At 42.3% G+C, this 19,646-nt stretch overlaps 4 protein-coding genes across 4 annotated transcripts; 1 reads left to right on the top strand and 3 right to left on the bottom strand.

Annotated features, from left to right (window-relative positions):
* The first annotated feature begins 3,968 nt into the window (after positions 1-3,968).
* Positions 3,969-8,474, top strand: LOC127343538 (anoctamin-like protein Os01g0706700). The gene is made up of 16 exons (XM_051369662.2): positions 3,969-4,361; positions 4,539-4,608; positions 4,718-4,833; positions 5,263-5,389; positions 5,464-5,564; positions 5,678-5,769; positions 5,870-5,974; positions 6,061-6,330; positions 6,514-6,646; positions 6,715-6,828; positions 6,910-6,980; positions 7,071-7,201; positions 7,358-7,440; positions 7,571-7,678; positions 7,761-7,919; positions 8,048-8,474. Exons 1-16 carry the CDS (start codon positions 4,179-4,181, stop codon positions 8,156-8,158), a joined length of 1,974 nt encoding a protein of 657 aa, XP_051225622.1. The 5' UTR covers positions 3,969-4,178; the 3' UTR covers positions 8,159-8,474.
* LOC127343539 (uncharacterized) lies at positions 8,462-9,012 on the bottom strand. Its single transcript, XM_051369663.2, has one exon. The coding sequence runs from the start codon at positions 8,989-8,991 to the stop codon at positions 8,761-8,763; it is 231 nt and encodes a 76-aa protein (XP_051225623.1). The 5' UTR covers positions 8,992-9,012; the 3' UTR covers positions 8,462-8,760.
* Positions 9,013-9,571: 559 nt separating this feature from the next.
* Positions 9,572-11,486, bottom strand: LOC127343537 (large ribosomal subunit protein eL28z). The gene is made up of 4 exons (XM_051369661.1): positions 11,351-11,486; positions 10,739-10,896; positions 10,473-10,639; positions 9,572-9,896 (listed from the first exon to the last, which is right to left on the bottom strand). The coding sequence occupies exons 2-4, from the start codon at positions 10,884-10,886 to the stop codon at positions 9,780-9,782; spliced, it is 432 nt and encodes a 143-aa protein (XP_051225621.1). The 5' UTR covers positions 10,887-10,896; positions 11,351-11,486; the 3' UTR covers positions 9,572-9,779.
* A 1,891-nt stretch (positions 11,487-13,377) lies between these two features.
* LOC127343536 (uncharacterized) lies at positions 13,378-19,342 on the bottom strand. The gene is made up of 7 exons (XM_051369660.2): positions 18,998-19,342; positions 18,764-18,896; positions 17,872-17,975; positions 16,749-16,920; positions 16,523-16,663; positions 16,108-16,447; positions 13,378-16,016 (listed from the first exon to the last, which is right to left on the bottom strand). The coding sequence occupies exons 1-7, from the start codon at positions 19,051-19,053 to the stop codon at positions 13,606-13,608; spliced, it is 3,357 nt and encodes a 1,118-aa protein (XP_051225620.1). The 5' UTR covers positions 19,054-19,342; the 3' UTR covers positions 13,378-13,605.
* Positions 19,343-19,646: the final 304 nt, after the last annotated feature.

Below are 19,646 nucleotides of genomic sequence, written 5' to 3'. Positions count from 1 at the left end.
AGGAGAGATATGACCAACAAAGAGCGATAATGTTGCCGTAAGCCCGTAGAGAATGGTCTCTCATAAGGTTCCAGGACTTTAAGTCTGTGGCTGCATACAATTCTGCAGTGCATAAGATTAATTCCAAACTAAGATTTTGCAATAAGCAAGTTTCAGACGAGGACTTAATGGAGAAAACCTTATGCACTTTCCACCCCTCGATGAGGATATTGCAACAGCAGTATCGTCAACAGAAATACACAAAGTATTCTGAGCTTATACACACATTACTTCAGGCTGAGAAGCATGATGAACTTCTCATGGAAAATCACAATGCTCGCCCAACGGGCGCCATGCCAATCCCTGAAGCACATGCTAATGCTCATTTTACTAGTAAATTTGGAAACCGTAAACGGAATTTCCGAAAATTCAAGGGAAAGTGGAAATCGAACAATAGTCATTTCAATAAAAATAACCAAATTGACAACTCTCAAACTTGTCAAAGGTGTGGATGTACGAATCATCGTACTAATGAATGCAATATGCCCGACCACCTCGTGGAATTATACATGAAGTATGGCAAAGAAGTCAAACAAGTTCATGGAAACAAAGCTGAAGCTCACTTCAACGACATACAAGACAACTCTCAAGTTGGTCCATCTCAAAGTTCTATTGAAGAATTCAAGCCAAAGGATGATATCATCCTCGATGAAGACATGCTTGTGGACTACACCCAAGATGTTTTTGGAGACCTCAATTAAACTCCGTAAACACTTGATGTCATTTAGCCATTAAAAATACTACAAAATGTTATATTGTATAACAATTAGTAGAATAAAGTCTATCAGACTATGTAGAATAAAAGTCTATCAGACTATATATATTGTATTGTGTGAATCAGACATAATATTGTAATAATTTATATTTGATATTTGTAACATAAATATTATGTCGGTGAATATATGAGTAAAAATATATTCTATACATTCTATTTATATTTCCGGGAACTAGTCCGATGAAAAATACTACTTTTGTAGTTCATAATGCACTCTTGTGTTCTGATTATACCTTCATTCGGATTATTATATACATACATAAAACATGTACCTTATGTTACAAGATAATTCTCGAAACCTTGATAAATTCAAGACTTGGCAACATTGCCTTGATCATCCTCGAACAGGTATGATAAGAAAAATTATTAACAATTCTGTTGGTCACAACTTTAAAGTTGCAAATCTCAAGTCATCGACTTTATGTGCACCACATGTGCCATGAAAAAAAAAAGGCTCTCTCACCTTAAAATTACAAGGACCAATTATACAGAATTTTAATATAGCAACATCGTGTTGGAGACCTGCGGTCTTACACACAGATCTATTCTAGATCTTTCCAACTGCATATCATACTGCTTCCCCTTGCAATAAGTACGTGGAAATGAAACAAGTATTTCCTATCTGCAATATTTTGGTTATTACCAATATCACCACTCCAGCGTATAGGACCTATGTGAGATATTACTATTCATTTATCCGTCAATGATTAATATCTCGAGCTCCTATCAGGAGAATAGCTTATAACTTGTACGCTGATTACATTTAATATAAGGACATTTTCGGTATTAGGGGGAGATTCATACCACAAAGAATGCCGATAAATTAGAAATGCCATAAGACATTCAGTCCACATATTCACGTACTTAAAAACTGAACATAAAGTTCAATATATTTGCAACACATTGCAAATCTGCCAAATACATTTACCTATGACAAAGACGTCATGAAATTACATTATGCATGCATGCAATGTGCCATAAAAAGTGGAAGTATCTCTTACCGCCACTATTCTCCCCAAATGAGAGCATTAGGGGGAGAAACATGGTCACATGAGATTTGAGTTCTCATATGTATCCGCGAAAATAGAGGAAATTATATCCTCAACTAGTAAATGTAGTTCAACCTCAAGTTGAATAAAACATAACGGATGCTCATCGTCCAAACCCAACATAAATGTGCACACTAAAGTGTTGGGAAATCGAAACACCTTGACTCCATTGTTATGGGAAATCACGAGGAGTTATAAAGATGTAAATATTATTTCCATAATTTTCGTTGATTCAACAGAATCATATAACATAAAGACTACATTTGTCGACAAATATTTATCCTTAAATTGCTAAAACCTTTAGGGCCCTGAACCAAAATCCATGGTAGAGTGCCTCATGCACTCATATATTGGTTCAACTAGAAGGAGGCAATTAGGAATAGCATTCGCTAAACAAAAGAGATGTATTTACCACAGTAATACATTATTCTCATAAGCATCTTCCCTTTTGGAAAACTTAATGAATTTTTGTTCATAATGAAGTGGTGAAAAAGCGATGCTTGTAGCACAAGGGTTCACGCAGAGACCCAACATCGATTATGATGTAACATACCCTCTTGGTATAAGTGGAATTATGTTTCGATATTAATATTATTGGCAGTACAAATAACTATCTATGCAGTTCATAGACGCGGTGATTTCATACTCATATGGATCACTCATCTCGGATATCTATATGGATGTCCAAAAACAAATCACAAAATATATTGTGTAAAACATCAAAAGTCACTCCATGACTAAATAAAGTCGAAAATTGTGTGGTACAATCGACTATGAGAGTTCCCTATTAAAAGGATACTCGGATAAAGATTGCATACATGCAGTTATTAAGAAAATCCCTCCCTGGATTCTACATGACCTATGTATATGCCGATGATTTTATAATCAAAGTCTATACAACACTTGAAAAGTGTTCGCAATCATATCAAGACGGATATTATGTTGTTAAGATTTAACAGAATCATCTACCATTATCTATCAAGATAATACCATTTGCATTTCTCAAATGGATCTGATTTATATACAAAACAATATTGCAAAATGAATGCAAAGTTTAGGGGGAGAAAACTCATAGAACTAAATTTATTAATTATCATCTGATAAATAAATATTGTATTCTCTTCCTTATGAGTTTTCCAACGGATTTCTCATATAGGTTTTAATGAGAGAATAATATACCCACGGTATATCAAAATTTCTATATTTTCCTCTTATATTTTTCCACAGGATTTAGAAAGATATAAGACTATACAAGATCAATGATTCTCAAGATTTCAAGATCAAAGAAGGATTTTGCAACACTCAAGACATATAAAGATTCTTAAGACAATGAAGCTTGGAATACAACGTTTGTCCAAGGGGGAGTGTTAGGAACTGTTATTAGCGTTAGTATCAGGCTAATTAGGCAGTTATAATTGTATAGGAATATTCGTGTTGTCCAAACGCTGTCTATAGCGAACAGTCGCTGTGACTCTTCCGAAGCGACGGAAAGATGTAAACCGACATATGTACCACGTCTGTTCGGCTAGTATATATAGCCTGCAGTCACAATCAATAAAGCATCCATTCACTTCATTCTCACTCGATTCTTCTCAGGGAGCATTGGGACAAGAGGCCAAGACGAGCGGAGCAAAACCGAAAGTTGGTGCCGACACGTCGAGTCGGGGACGGATAGGCCGAAAGGGCCAGCAGGCCCCGCTTTCAGTTCCAGCGGCATGCACCACAGCCGCTCACTGTTTTCTCGGCTAATTTCGCCGTCATCATTCATCCCGACAGTCGCCTCCCACCCGTGGCCGTCCGCTCCCCTCCTCCACGCACCCCTTGAACCGTTGGCCCACCTGTCATGCACTTCTCGAGCAACAGCCCAAGTTCACCTTTACAGCACACACACAGCCTCCCATAATCACTTCTTCCCATAATCCTAGTCATCGCCTCCGAGCTGTTGCCAGTGGCACGCCTCGCAATGAGATGAGATGAGATGAGATGGGATGGCGCTCCTCTCCCCGTTCAAATCCACGCTTAATTAACGCCCACGAGGACCCGCCCCGTTACTTCGCAACCTGGTAATCAATCAAGATTTTAAACAAACGAAATTAAGCAAACGAAACCGGCTCCTCTTCCCGTCCCTTCCCAATCCGTTGCACCCCCCGCGCCTCTCCGCCGTTCCCAACGCCACTCTTCCATTCCCCTTTTCCCTCTCTCCCCTTGTTTATTCCTCCCCCCGCACCCGCATTCCCCCAATCTCTACCCTGCCCTGCCCCTATGCGGATCCGCCTCCTAGCATCCGCCGCCTGCTGACCCGGCGGCGCGCGGAGATGGGAGCGGCGCCGGTGGACGAGGAGGCCACGGGGTTCGAAGTCGGCATCGTCGTGCCAAAGCTCCCGCGCGCCGCCGCAGCCGACGGCGGGGAGCACTGCCTCGCGCTGCTCGTGCGGGAGCTCGAGGACGTCGGCCTGCTCGTCGACCGCGTACGCGGCGTGCCCGCAGAGTTCATCAAGGTACCGCCGACTTCCTCTTTACTTTTGGTTTTCGAATTCAGTTTGCCATGCTAATTCGAACTCGGCTGGCGGTTCCGATATAGAACCCTAGGATTCTCGTCTGCTCCGCTTACGACTGAACCCTTGCTCCTCCAATTTACTTACACTGCTTCTGGGTTTGATGTGTTTGGATTCTAGCTTTCCGCGCCCATGGGCACCCTGGGGAGAGCCGCCGCCGAGATGCAGATGAAGAAGCTAACCTACATCGGTAAAAACAAATTAACGACTACTCCTCTATTATTTAACAAAATATAGCGTCCACTGGGTCACTGGTTTCGCAATGTGCTGAGGTGATGTCTGTTAATCTTCCGTTACAGGAATGGAGCTGCAGTTTGAATGGGACCAGGTCGCCGCCTTCGTCACGCAGCCCGACGGCTCCCTCTTCAGCTGGCGGGAGCGCTTCACATGCTTCCGCTACTTGATTTACGGCATCGTGAGTAGTACAACCTTCCTCTTCTTGTATAGCTTTACGATGCTCCTCTAGTTACAGCAGTTTTACATGTTACAAAATGGATGCATTCTACTAGGATTGTGATCTGTGATCGTTTCGATAGCACTGCTACATTTGTGTCACCTTAAATATCAAGTTTCATTTGTTTATAGCATCGCTTCTCCTGCTTGAAACTAAATTGAGATATTCGACACTCTCCTAAATACTATAATGCCAGTGCATTGTTCATCACAAGGCCCCTATGCACAACTCAACTAACAGAAAGTAGGGATATCCACTCTGCTTGCCATTTGTTAACTATGATGTGTCTACAGCAAAGCATGTAGCCAATCTGAACATTCTTTTCAGCTACTGTCATTCGGGAATATCTGATTTCCTTGTGTGATAGGGTGTTGGTATTGAGACGTGCAGGTCAACAAGATGGACTCTGATATATCCCTTAAATTTGATGATAAAGAGTTTCATTGGAAACAGAATGAGTCGCTGTTACGCAGGCTCGAAGACGAAGGGGTTGTGAAGCTAGTCTTCCCTTTGCATGGTAAACCAACCTACGATGACGCAAATATCTGTGAAATGCGCTGCATTACATAACAACATACTATTTGTTTGCAGATGAAATTAAAAGGAAGCAGCTCCTCAGAAATTGGGCACTGAACTGGCATGACTTCACATGGCAACCTATCGATGAAGTTTACTCCTATTTTGGAACCAAGGTACAACAGTAATACACAACAACTAATGTAGTTAACTTCTAGACCATTTTATGTGAATCAACTCATTTAGAATAATTCCTTTGAGGCCATAAACTCCCATTTGTGAACTGCAGATTGCTACATATTTTGCTTTCCTAGGAATGTATACGCGTTGGCTATTCTTTCCAGCCGTATCTGGACTGGCCACTCAGCTGATAGATTTTGGGTACGCATTTTCCTGTGGCTCTTTACCAAACCATAGTTCATATGTAACTAATACAGTCCGTTAAGTGCTCTAAAGATTTCCTTCTGGCTTTTGAACTTAGGTCATTGCAGTGGCTGGTTCTTCCTGCTTTCTTTATCTTCGTGATTTCTTGGGCTGTCTTCTTTTTGCAATTTTGGAAACGGAAGAATTCAGCACTTCTTGCTAGGTAACCTGGACATCCAATTGTTATTCAGGCTCAGGTTGATTAAGTTCCTGACCACAACCTTTCTTTTGTTCCTATGCGGAAAGCAGGTGGGGCATTAATTATTCAATTGCAGAATACAAAGCTTCTGCTAATGAACTGGACCCTTTAAGGCATCCTCAGTCTGTTGAATGTGTGGAGGAAAAGAAATTTGATGATGCGCCTGCTGAGAAAAGAAGATTGCAGAGAAATGAGTGGTCTGGTGTCCTTCTTAGAATTAGGAACAATGCCATTATTGTGTTGGGTATTATTTGTCTTCAGCTGCCATTTGAGTTGGCCTATGCTCATTTGTATGAAAAGACTGAAACTGAGGCTGTAAGGTATGTCACTAAGGTTTATCTGCAGTACCATAAAAATGTTCTGATGGCTTGTTAGGTAGTTCATTTTTTTCTGAGTAGTGAGTGCGTACTCTACAAATGTTGTTTGGCTATGTTTTTTTCATTCTTAGCTATCATGAAAATGAAGTGTACACTTCTTATTGATGCTAAGATTACATCATGCAGGTATGTGTTGACTGCAGCATATCTTGTTGCAATTCAATACTATACCAGGATAGGTGGAAAGGTGTCTGTCATTCTAATAAAGTACGAAAACAACCAAGGAGAACAGTCTAGTGCTGATAGTTTGATTTATAAGGTAAATACTATGACATAAGGAAGGTGGTGCGCTTTAAGTATGGCCTCTTACTCCTTTTGCACACGCAGGTCTTCGGTCTATACTTTATGCAGTCGTACATTGGGTTGTTTTACCATGCTTCTCTTTATCGTGACATTTTGAGACTCCGGAAAGTTCTTATTCAGCGCCTCGTTGTGTCCCAGGCATGTCTACACTTTGTAATGCAATTGTTTCACTATCAAGCGATAATGCTGTACACTCTGATGATATATTTAAATTTCCAGGTGTTGGAAAATCTGATTGAGAATTCTTTTCCATATCTCAAATACAGCTACAAAAAGTACAAAGCTGTTCAGTAAGTTTTCCTGATATTCTATGCCCTGCACTCCGCTATTCTTATTTCCAAGCAAATAGAAGAATATAAGAAACATCTCCCACTTTGTAGCAAGAAAAGACAAGAGAAAGAATCACCATCAGGGAAGTCAGTTCGATTAACAACAAGAGTGGAGAAAGAATATTTAAAACCCTCCTATACCGCAAGCATTGGAGAAGAGCTTGAAGATGGTCTGTTTGATGGTAATAACAATATGTAGTTTCCTTGCTCAATTTTATGGTAGTTTGCATACTATTTGGTTCTCTATGGTCCATACCACTTTTTTCGATTAAACAATAGCCTTTGTATTCTTAGAAAGCAATATGCCTTTTGTGCTTACAGTGTTGAATCTGTTGTAGATTTTCTTGAGCTAGCTCTTCAGTTTGGGATGATCATGATGTTTGCATGTGCGTTTCCCTTGATATTCTGCTTTGCTGCCCTGGTATGTGATCCCCATGACTCTTTCTCCCGAAAATGATTCCAAAAAGATTATTTACAGCTTATAGTCATGTACTCTCCTCTGTGCATGCTGGTTCCCCATGTTTTAGTTATTAAAACCATCTTCATGACAGAACAATGTTACTGAAATAAGAGCGGACGCATTGAAGTTGTTAGTCATGTTGAAAAGACCTGTTCCACGTGCTGCAGCTACAATTGGAGCGTGGTTGAACATATTCCAGGTTCCTTTAACACTATTGTTTTGCACTACCCCTGCTAGCGGCACATGCATGTATCGATGTTCATTGTGTCACTCTATTTCAGTTCCTGATCGTAATGGCAATCTGCACCAACTGCTTGCTTCTTGTTTGCTTGTACGATGAGGAGGGTAAGTGGAGGATTGAGCCAGGACTCGCGGCAATCCTTATAATGGAGCATGCTCTCCTCTTAATCAAGTTTGGTTTCTCACACTTTGTCCCTGAGGTGATTTTCTTCGCTCATATGTTTTGTGCATATTTCATGATTTTATCTCAATGACTTTTGTTGCGACAGGTTTTATCTTAGTAACTGATAATCTGACTTGTGGTTTGTTTCCTCCCTTATTGGTTTAGGAGCCTGCATGGGTGAGAGCAAATCGTGTGCGGTACGTAGCTCAGGCACAAACTGTCTGCTCTAAGCAACTCTTGAGGAGCATCTCAAAACTGGATACGAAGTGGGAGTGAGGACCTTCTGTATTAGAAGGCAAAGCTAGTTTTGTAAATTAGGATAGAGTTTAGATTCGTCTCGGGTAGGTAGCGTAGAAATTTTAGTGGTCTAACTACTGAGTACTGACGCCCTGTTGCTGCTAACTGTTCCAATTGCTAAATGTAGATATTGCTACATAATCTATAGGAGTATGGGTTGGGGCCATGTTGCCCTTATTGTAAGGATGTAGAGGGTGTTACTTGCAAGCTGAGATATATATGTGGTGCGATTTTGTACAGACCGCACCATGGCTCAACAGCAAAGCAACTTCAATTGTTCGATTTGCAGAGGAAAGCATGCGGGCTGCTGTTTATTGCTATTCACAATTACAGTTACGATCTTTGCAGCCCAGCTTTCATTCTGTTTGGTAGAGGTTTGTGAGAGGCTGGGATCATCAGAATACATACAACAGCCTGCGTTGCCCATAAATAGAACGAACGAATAAACGAATTAAATAAACCGTGTGTATCTTCATCTTGTTGGCCATCGCTCGTACGCGGTTGCCAGTCATAGCAGTGTCATTCCTGGATTGATGATGCATGTGAAGTGCCATGAGCTGTCCAGGTCAATTGAGTTATCTTTAGCCGCCTGCTTTCTCGTGCTCCGACGAGCCGTTGCTCCTCTCCGGCCAGGCGCCGAAGCTCACTTGGCGCACCAGCGCCGCGACCGCCTTGGCCCATCGCTGGATATCGCCCTTGAGCTTGTCAGGATCTATGTCCGTCAGGGCGCCGGCGGCAAGACCAGACAACAGTCGGTCGAACCGAGCGCTGCCGGACGGGCGCTTTGGCACGCCGTCCTCGGCGGAATTCATGCCGATTGAGATGTGTCCAGAGTCCTGGTTTTTCCGGTGAAATCATCGATGGCGTTCGATTTTATACCGGTACGTGTAGAGATGTGGGTGTCCCGCACGGCTTGTGAAGAGTGAGTTTGGCTCCATGGTTCCTTCCAAGACGGCCCAAGGTTTCGCGTCCAAGGCATCGATATTTCAGCAGCACATATCGATTTCGCATTTTCAAGTGCACGCAATAGCACACAGATTTTGACTAGCATACGTTCAGGTAAATTTCTGCGTTGGGAACTTCCAGACTCAGCAGCCAAATTTCTGCCTGAACAACAAGCAAGATTTTTTCGAAAAGACGGAGTCAAGGGAATAGAATCCTTAACTAATTCAAAAGAAGAAAACGTGTTGCACACAGAAGAAAAGAGGAATATCAGTGGATGTATGAATTGAGTAGAAATTCAAGTTGCCAAGTGGCTCTTAAAGGTTCGAGAACCTTATTTTAGCAATACTTGGCAAAGCAAGGAAATTCAAGTCGATGAATGCATTCATGCATTCTTAGCATCTCAACACGCAAATGTAAAATAAAACTCATCAGCAAAGAAAGGAAACATTCACGAAGCCAATAGTTGTGGAAATGATTATAAGAGGCTTCAATACATGTCACGAGTACAGACATAGAACCTACTGCGAAAACTTGGGACTCTCTGCTGAGCGCATAATTCATATTCATCATACTCAACTTCATACTCAGAACAAATCTAGAAAGTTGGAAACATAAACCAACAGATCCACAAAATAAGCTCATTGGCCCATCATGCCTACTGCCTGTTCTTCTTCTTGACGCCAGACTTGGCAACCCGGAGGCTGCGGTGAACGGCACTCAGCCTTGCAAGGGCAGGCTTGGTCAAGTCAGGCCTGTAGTAGTTCTCGCTAACCTGTCAAGCAACGAGCAAAGGCATTGTCAGGACACGAAAACAAATAGCACCGACATGGTCTACATGGTCTACAAGGATAAAGTCTGCAATGTAAAACCAAAAAAGTAGGAAACATGGAAGTATATGTTCATTTCCAAACACTAGTGTAGAAACAGAGCACAACCAGGTATAGGCAGTCTAGAAGCTTCAGGCATACAAGATAATTAATTAAGGCATTGGTATCATGAACCAAACAAACATACTCGATAAATAGTAACAATTATCAAGTAAATACATATATTCTTTGAATTTTCTAGCGTACACAAACTAATATGAGTTCCAAGTTGATTGCATAGTGCTTGCAGACTAGAGATCAGAGCCCCTGCTGCAAATTCTAGATATTACAGTACAAACTCTAGTCATCATTGAATGTAAGAGTGGAACGGTTCTTACATGTTAGAGAACATCACATCAACTACATAGAAGTTCATAACCACATATTTATTTCGAACACAAGTTGCCATTTAGGGTACTTGATAAGAACATGGTATCATGATTCAACATAGAAAAGACATAGGATTGGTGTAGTGCTATTACCTGGTTCTTGACAGCCTTGGCCATCTTGCGGAACTCCTTGCGCATGACAGTCCTGTGGGAGAAGGCAGCAGGATTGTTCTGCTTCTTTGTCTTGGTTGTGGAGAGGACCACAGTCATCTCCTTGTCAGCAGCCGGCTGCACAGTCACAGTCTTCTTGTTTGCGAGGCCTGAAAAATAACAGCAACCACCAATTACAGTCAGTCCATGGAAGAAGAAACACCCATAGCATCAGAAATCCAGCCGGTCAGGTGAGAAATGCAACTGACCAGAGTACTTGTAGGAGTGGACATTGTAGAGGTTGTTGGGCTCCTTGCTGAACTGGACCTTGGCATTGCTGTTGCCGAACTGCTTGATCAGGAAGCAGTTGTTCTTCTTGACAAGCTCCCAGACCAGAGAATCCGAAGCCGTCGCCATTTATCCTTACCTAAAAGGAACCATATCAACTTCTGAATATGAAGCCCAAAGCGGAAAGAAAGACACGCCATACATCTAGTAAGAAAAGATTCCCAAGTTGTCTACAGCCGTGAGCTCTTGCATAGGGACGTTGCCAACACAGACCATATTTTCTGCATCTAAGCTATCTAGATGTACAACGACATGGGCCATAGCAACTAAGCCGCCTGATTTTCTACACAACTACGAGACAAACGGTTCCACAGATATGACACAGATGGAAAACATCGCCAGAAATACTAGAGATTTTGTCCAGTAAACTAAATTGCTAGCGCGGCAAATCACGAATGGAGTGAAACAGTGCGAATAAATCGAACAATTGGGGCTTGATTAAACAGTTGATAGGGTGGCAGCATAGGCTAAGAGAGATCAGATCAAGTCATGTAGAAAGGAGATCGTAGGGAGGATAGAAGGTTTCTTCTCACCTGTGATTGGAGTGGCGCGCCGCCGATCTGCTTCTTTCTGGGGTTCGGGTGGTGGCTGCGGTCGCACGGCGAGTTTTGGAGGCTCCCTTTTATAGTGTAAGGAAGCTCATAAACCCTAGGCCCGCTTGGCTGATTTATGGGCCGGACTGACGTGGGCCGAGCAGTTCTGTTAGTATGGGCGTCCAGCTAGTCCAATATCAGCCCTAGAGAAAAGATGATCCAATATTTCAATCCCTAAAAAGATACCTTTGTTCTTAAAAATAATCTCACTAACAAAATTGTGGATACCATATTTCTGTAGGGAAAATACGCTTTCTCTCTCAAATTGTAATGCATGTTTAACTTTTCAAAGTCTATCACGGTAATGTGGTCAATCTGGTCTTCGCGGAACAATATTGTACATGACAAAGGAGCTTGGGATCCAGCTCAGTCAGTGAAGATGACTCGAGATGCGCTGGCCCTTCTTGATATACCTATGCAGCATGCTCGGATATTTCCAAGTCATGGTTGGAGGCCGCCTGACGAAGGTTGGGTTAAAATCAACACGGATGCAAGCATCTGTTCAGACTCAGCAATGGGTGGAGCAGGAGGGATCGCCAGGACTCATTTAGCTTTTGTTGGAGCTTGGAGTAAGCCGTTCCCGGGCGTTACTGATCAGATCAGCCAATATGCCGGCTCACCTATGCGCAAAGTTTGCTTCTTCACAGGAGGAGACGAGCTGTTGGATGAACTCGGTTCCCAGTTTCCTCGCTACCAGTTGTATGGCTAATAGTGTTGGAGATGTTATTACTGAATAAAAGCCCTATGATTCCATGCAAAAAAAAATCTCCCAACGAATGTTTTAAATAGCCGACTACAGGCTATAGTCGTGGCCTCCCAAAACAGTATAGCGGGCTATTTAAAGACTTTAACACCTTTTAGCGGGCTGATGCAGTTAGCCGCACCTTGCGAAAAAGGCTATAGTGGGCTATAGCCAGCTATTTAAAACTACAGTTAATTGGTTCTATGCCACTTCTGAATTCACAAGTTGTGTTTATGCCATTACAAAAACTGAAGTTATGTTTATGCCACTCTCAATTCTCAATACTCCCTTTTATGCAATTTTCAACAATACAACATGAAAACGATTCAGTAAATAGTCGTATTTCAGTTTATACTTTCGTATTGACCAAAATAATCAGATTTGGAGCGCCTTTTGGGTGTTTCGGGCGCAAAAAATCTATTTTTTTAAATTCTGGCAAAAATTAGAAAAATCTAAAAAAATTACAGAAAATCAAAAACATTGAAACGAGTATATTGTTTTAATTTGAGCCATTTATGTGCAGATTTGCATCAAAAAACTAACATTTTCTGTTATGTTAAATTTTTTTACAAATATTCAAACTTCTTCGAAAAATCTGAAAATTTTACAGAATATCAAGAACACTAATATAAGTCTACTATTCTAATATGAGACATTTCTGGATATATATGATCCATTAAACATATGTGCAAAATACGGTCGAGATTATCTGAGAGTATGTACAAACTATAGTATAGGGTACAAATATTGGATACATAAGCAGTATATGATGTTATATTGCTGAAAATGCATAGAAAGGGGTATTAAGAATTGAGAGTGGCATAGACACAACTTTAATTTTTGTAATGACATAAACACAACTTATGAATTGAGAAGTGGCATAGAACCAATTAACCCTACGTTGTTGTTCTAAGGTATGCCATTAGTGATATCAGTGCTCCGTCACATCACTACCACCAAGAAACAACATTCGCAATATACATGTGAAGTTGTTCACGCCGGGCCAAAGTAAATAAAGGACATAAAATTTTGCATGCCAAAAGAATATTCTCTCAAAATACATGAATGGCCAGAACATACAAGGAAGTTTGTTTCACAATGGAGCCAAATAAACAAATGGAACAAACCGCGTCAGGTTCTGTACATCTGTGCGCATGATCTGCTTATTACAACCCTACAAGTAAAATATCATCAAAGCTGTTGGATATCTGCGACCAAAAGAGAATGAAAGAATAGTGTGCTTGGAATAAAAATCAGAACGCAATGACACTCCAAACTGTCCCCGCAAAAAAACCACCATGGAACAATACTCTCCAAACACTTGGGAGTATTTCTATACTGTACACGTTTCAATTCAAGTTCTAGAAAGTATCATGCGGTCTGCTTCTAGTATTGGCATACACCTTGGGCAAGTGAAACCCCAGGTGCTACGTGCCTATATGTATGTGTAAAGCTAACGGCGATTGGTTCGGAGCGACTTAAAATGTGCAGCGAACGAATCATAGTCTGTTGGAAGCTTGGGGTGGATATGCGCAGGAGTAGACGCTGGAGTGCTTCCTTTCGGGGTCCCTGCCGAGGCCACTGCGTTTCCCTCATCTTCTGAAGAGCTTCCATCCGGTTCATCTTCTTGCCACTTGCCTCTAGCCGCGGGAGGTTCAATACGCCCAGGCTTTGGCGAAGATTGCTGTACTGAAACCCTTGAATATGGAGGTGCCACTCTATTTTGTTCAGTACTTAAGTTCGAGGATGCTTCAGCGGGGGTTTTTCTCTCCTTCGGTGTGCTTTCAGTTTCAGCAGCATACTGTGCTCCAGTTCGGACTCGGCCAACTCTCTTTGTATCTGATGTTACCTCCCGGGTTCTGCGCGATTGTATCGGCTCTTTAGAAAACTTTGTCTGGCCAGTCTGTCGTGGTTCTAACTCCTCCTCACTGCCATCTGGATCAAAGTAAGTTCTGGAATTCCTTGATCTACCTTCCCTGCCCACTCCAATGCCTGGTCTTTCATGACGTAGGTCTTGACTGGAACTAGCACTAACAGGACTGCTGGTTGTGATAGGATTTGGTGACGGCGTAGTACCAGATCGTTCAGATAACTTCCCTGTATCACCTGAACCGAAGTAATTTCTCGTCACGGATGATCTTGATTCCACAGGTTTTTCACTATTATGTTTCCTGTCATAGTTTTCACTGATGTAATCTGCACCAACAGAATTCTTGGTTGTGCGTGAACTTTTAGGAGTATCAATTGTCTGCTTGGATGACATGTCACTCTCTTTGGAATACACAGATTCTTCAATGCTGGAAGGAGCCTTTTGTAAGGACTGCTTTGGCGTCAAGTTTCCCCCGGAATTCTTGTATTGTGGAGGTTGCCTGGGTTTGTTTCTTAATCCAGGAGTTAACCTTCCATAGTTCAGGCCAAGATCACCTTCATCGTTGTCATCAGATAATACGGAAGTTTCCAAGCGAAAAGACAAGGGTCGATTCTCATTTGCTCTTTTTATTGAGGATGTACCTTTCAATTTAGGTGGTTCTGTTTCTTCTTCTGAAAGATCATAATCTCTGATTTGCACACTACCCAAGCTCCCCTGTGCCCCTGAATAGTCAAATCTAGGTGAACCGTCACTCTGTTGCTCCTTATCAAATACATCATAACCTGGTGGATTCTGGTATTGCTTCCTGGACCTAGATTTATCATCTTCAATGTTATCATTGACATCAGGGACAAGCTTTCCAGAGATATTACTGAACATTTTGTTCTCAGAATAATCATATCCTCTTGAATGGGACCTTAAAGACTCTCCATGCATGCCTGTGCTTATGTCCTCATCAGAACTAGCACCATCCGAATCAAAAGTAGGTTGTGTGGTATCATAAGAATGAGACAAAGGAATATCCTCTTTGTTTGCTCCTAAATCATAAGATGGCTGAGTTTCTATTTCTGAAAATAGCGTTGAAGTGTTCTGACCCACTGGAGATTCACTTTTAGGCTGTTGGCTCCAATCTGCACTTGAGAATCCCTTGTGATCTTGGACAGTTGGTATCTCCTCAGTATGTTTTGAAGATAAACGATCCAATAAGTTCTCTTCTTCAACATCATAATCATATTGATCAAAAGTAACAGCTGAAGAATCAGCTCCAGCTTTCTCACTCCGGTTGTCCCAAGTTGGACTGCTGCCACTGTGGGAAGCACTAAAATTACTGTCATAGTTATTTATGTTCTCTTCATTAAAGCTAGCCCGTCTGCTTTCCATATCCTTGGTGCGGTGCCCATCAAATCCAGCATCTGGAAACCTTTCCTCGTGCAAATCAAACAGATGATCGTCATGTCTTCCAATGCTGCTCTCTTTCTCAGACGAATCATCAAAATATGGAGGCTCAGATGAATGAGCACGAGGTGCTTCAGTTGGCATGCCATACATATCGGTGTGACTTTGACTTTCAGGAGCGTAAGAGTGGTGCTGAGATGAGGAGTAAGTAGTTGATATATTCTGACTACTCACATGGCTTGTTTCTGCTCTTTCCTCATCTTCTCTTGCATTACTTGAGGTCCTCCTTGGACCTGAACTCTGCTCATTAGAACTCCTCTTATCATTCTTCATCAAATGTTCAGCTTGTTGCTTCCTGGGTGTAGTGTCATGCATATATGCGGCTGATTCATAATCACCAGTGTTTTGCTCTTCATAGAAGTTTCCACGGCTAGCAAGTTGGGCAGCAGCTCTAGCAGCAATGCTCGCCATCTCTGCAGACTCTGCTGCTGCCTGTGCTGCAGATGCTGCATCCTTGAATTCCACATTCCAATTGGAGCCGCTAGCTGAAGACTTCCTTTCCCTAGGCCGATTGATCTCCTCAGTCCTGGGTATTGTGTCTGAATAGACAAAATAAATTAGTGACTAAGAACATCACCAAAGAATCAAAAGGTGATGACGATATTCAAATAGTATAACCTTCATCCGTACCTGAAACTGTTGAGCCATATTGAGAGTAAGGTCTAGAAACACTTGAATTTCCAGTATTTTCATGAGGGAAATTGTTAGATCGCGGAATCTCTGCTGAGGAATAAGTAGTTGCACCATGTTGGGACCTAGGAGGAACTGAAGCATCCGAGACCCTTCTATTTTCTTGTGTGGAAGAACTGGAATTGGCAGCGCCGTGTGGGTTTCTATTTGCTGGAACTTCAGAAGATTCATAAGAATGTCCAGTAGGCATACGAGAAGTGGCTGCAGGCTGTGGAGTTGGAATGCTAGAAGCAGATGACCCTGAAGTTGGAACGTTTCCTCCAGAATATGTTGAGCCATACTAAATGACAAATAATAAATCAGGTTAGAGATAGAATACTCAGCCCGAGAAAACATTACAAGTTAGTTAGTTTACCGTCAGATCTTCATTTTGCTTTTGCGTATTCTCCTCAAACGCTTTCGGCTCCCATTTTATGTTGTGCTCTGCCGCAATTGAGCTCAAGGTTTTTGTTTTAGTCTGTACATCCGGTGCTCCTGCTGAGAGCTTCTCGATTACCTGTGTCCAAAACAATTATATTAAAATGTGAACAGCTAAAAAACCTTCAGACAGATTTAAAGCCTATAAAGAAAAAAAAATATACCAGACGGTTTACACCACTGTCAGGTCGCACTTCAAGGGCTGATGTGGCGAACTCTTTTCCGTACTTGCTTGTGAAATTCTTCCGAACATCTCCAAGTTCTGTGACATCTGAACATCTCATCGATGCAAATATAACACTGGCTATTGCTTCCTTCAGATCAATAGGGCATGTCCTAAATTTCAGGTAAACATACATGTAACTGTAAGTATAGAAAATATTCATGACAAAACTATATCTGCTCCATGAGAGCCGAGCACAATTTAGGACCAATAAAAATGTTTATTGCGTGACACTAGCCACAAATTATTCAAAATCTAAATGCGCTTAATATTTCATATTCGTGTGATGTTTTAAAAATCTTCAAATTGACCAAAAGTCCCGCACAGGTCCCCAACAGCTATGACACAATTATGCAAGGACAACTACTCCTGAAGGTGAAATTTGATTTCAGTGAGCACTTCGCTTGAGAATCATACTGTACATATTACGATTCGACTATTCAGAAACTTGCAGCACCTTGTGAACTGGATAACAAATTGTCCCATGTATGGACATATAATGAAGAAAGGCATAAGCAGATCACTTTTTATCTAATTGGATTAGTTGTGCCCCAAAAGTATACTCGTATATAGAGGCAAGCCCCAGCAAACCACCAAAATTCAGTAATACCCTGGAAACTTGGCCATCGATTGGATAGGTGCAAATATCTGTTATGGCCAGGATTTTGCAAGCCACTTCCAACCTTTGGCAAAAGAATTGTCAGTGAGAACCACCTCTTGGTTCGCGCGGTGTGCGCATATGCCTGGCCAGCCTGACAAGCCAAATTTTGTCTCACCCATGTTGTGGCAATTATTTGTTTGGGACCAAAACTGTAAAGCTAACTCATGATGTGCTGATAATGAAAAAAACGGAAGGCAACTCAAAACCTAAGAAATCATCCCATAGTTCACTAATCATAGTGAAAAATAGCTACAGAAATAATCCGAATATGAGATGTAACTTAAGTGACAGTCTTCTAACAAATAATGTATGTTTCAGCTTCTCTTGATGATAAACAAGCAACATCAGCTAAAGACATGGACCAGTAAGTAATGGTAAATACAAAAAGAAAAACTTGGCTTACTTCTGTGAGTCGATAATGGACATGCGTGCCACTATAAGTTCGCAGTATACTTCAATTAAGTCATATGCTTGCATGAACTTCTCTTCCCTTATGACATGTTCAACCTGTTGAGAGGGGAAAGCACAACAATACAGAATAAGTGAACGTCTTGGTTATGTGGCTTAGAAACCAATAAAGTCACCTACAAGGTTAGTAGTATAGGTAGATACCTGTATAGGACCATATACTTTTGTGCTGAACGATCAGACATACTTGAGCACAGAGTTTGGCATAAAAAAGGTGCAAGGGTGAAGATAACATTAACAGAATCAGCCAACTACTGGCCTTGTGTAGAGTTTGGTGGGACAAAAGTCACCCACTTGACACTTCTATAAGATAAAATTCCAACTCTCCTACTCCTACGGAGATCAGAGTTATATTAGGGAAAGACTGAACTCATGCATACCCAGAAAGCCAACACACTGAATGAATGGTGTCAGAACCCAACTCAGGCTGCAATTTGGGGTAAACTGGTAACAGGCAAATAGCCGGATGGACCCAAGAAAAACATGTGGGTGGAAAGTCAATGCTATGCATCAATCGTACAGGTAACATGCCGTGCTAGTTGTTCCAGCTCACAATTACCTAAACAAAATCTGAAGTGGCCATATTATTTGTTTTCTCTTCCAGACTATGGCTAATTCGACAATGTTCGCATAAATAAATAAAACCATCTAACGAGTATAGATTTTATCCCAAGAAGAATCGAGAACTCCGTTTGAAGCCAGGACATCCCGTTTACAGAATTGCGTCATCACCAATCGGATGAGCAAAGGATCATCCCGCTTGAAAAAAGGACTAAATGGGGGATAAAACGAAGAGGCTGCTGGAGGGTGATTGGAGCTGGGCGTACCCTGATTCGCGCGGTCTGGTCCTGGTTGCCCTCGAGCAGCTGCGCGACCTCGCGGCGCATCTGGCGCACCTGCGCCTCCTTCTTGTTCCGCAGCAGCTTGATCCGCGCCATGGCCATCTTGAGCGCAATCTTGCTGAGACGCCACAAAGAAAAAACAAGAAAAGGCGTTCAATTTCGGCACAGCCAAGGGAGGAAACAAGAAAGGATTACGGAAGCAAAAGGATCTGGACTGACCACTTGTCGGGCTTGAAGCCCTTGTGCAGGACGCCCGACAGCTTGCTCTTGTGCATCTCGGCCGCCCTCCCGTGTCGTCCCTGCGCGCGCTTGCACGGCAGCACCACCAGCAGCAACCACCACGTCCTCCGCCCCGGATAGATTGGATTGGATTGGATTGGAATCGAATCGAATCGAGGCGGCTCCGCTCCGGCAGGAGGGGGCTATGGTGGAAAGTATAGATGCTGTCCTCCTCGCCGACGACGCGTTGGTGAGGTAGATTGGAAAGGGGGACTAGCGCCAAGAGGAAGGGGAGGAGACTTGGGTTGTTGCCTTGTTGGTAAGAAACAAAACCGTTCTTTCTTGCGCGGGTGGGATTTCCGTGACGCGTGAGGACAGCGGCGCTTTCGTCCCGCCTTCTTCAACGCTTCCGATTGCCGATTCCAGGAAGGGGAGGGGATTGACCTTGACCCGCCGCCGATTCTAGAGGAACCACCGACGGGCGCGTGGACGTGGGATTTCGCTTGGTTTCGCGGGTTTCTTCCGATGGCAGGCACCTGGCAATTTACAACACTCTTTTATTTACGTTCCTTGATCCTGAGATGTTAACCGGCTGTTAGGGCATCTCCAGCGGCGCGACGCAATCACGCAAATGGTCGTTTTCCTCCGC

This window comes from Lolium perenne, chromosome 3 (genome assembly GCF_019359855.2).
Source record: "Lolium perenne isolate Kyuss_39 chromosome 3, Kyuss_2.0, whole genome shotgun sequence".
Taxonomy (NCBI): Eukaryota; Viridiplantae; Streptophyta; class Magnoliopsida; order Poales; family Poaceae; genus Lolium; species Lolium perenne.
The sequence above is the reverse complement of the archived record's forward strand: the minus strand, read 5'-3'. Positions and strand labels throughout refer to the sequence as shown.

Excerpts from the sequence above, each read along its gene's own strand:
- LOC127343538 (XM_051369662.2), top strand. The coding sequence starts at position 4,179 with ATGGGAGCGGCGCCGGTGGACGAGGAGGCCACGGGGTTCGAAGTCGGC. Across the intron at positions 6,829-6,909 it reads AGCGCCTCGTTGTGTCCCAG|GTGTTGGAAAATCTGATTGA; the intron begins GCATGTCTACAC and ends TTAAATTTCCAG. Across the intron at positions 6,981-7,070 it reads AAAAAGTACAAAGCTGTTCA|CAAGAAAAGACAAGAGAAAG; the intron begins GTAAGTTTTCCT and ends CCCACTTTGTAG.
- LOC127343539 (XM_051369663.2), bottom strand. The coding sequence starts at position 8,991 with ATGAATTCCGCCGAGGACGGCGTGCCAAAGCGCCCGTCCGGCAGCGCT.
- LOC127343537 (XM_051369661.1), bottom strand. The coding sequence starts at position 10,886 with ATGGCGACGGCTTCGGATTCTCTGGTCTGGGAGCTTGTCAAGAAGAAC. Across the intron at positions 10,640-10,738 it reads CCACTCCTACAAGTACTCTG|GCCTCGCAAACAAGAAGACT; the intron begins GTCAGTTGCATT and ends GTTATTTTTCAG. Across the intron at positions 9,897-10,472 it reads CCAAGGCTGTCAAGAACCAG|GTTAGCGAGAACTACTACAG; the intron begins GTAATAGCACTA and ends GTTGCTTGACAG.
- LOC127343536 (XM_051369660.2), bottom strand. The coding sequence starts at position 19,053 with ATGCACAAGAGCAAGCTGTCGGGCGTCCTGCACAAGGGCTTCAAGCCC. Across the intron at positions 17,976-18,763 it reads ACCAGACCGCGCGAATCAGG|GTTGAACATGTCATAAGGGA; the intron begins GTACGCCCAGCT and ends CCCTCTCAACAG. Across the intron at positions 16,448-16,522 it reads AGCAAAATGAAGATCTGACG|TATGGCTCAACATATTCTGG; the intron begins GTAAACTAACTA and ends TTTGTCATTTAG.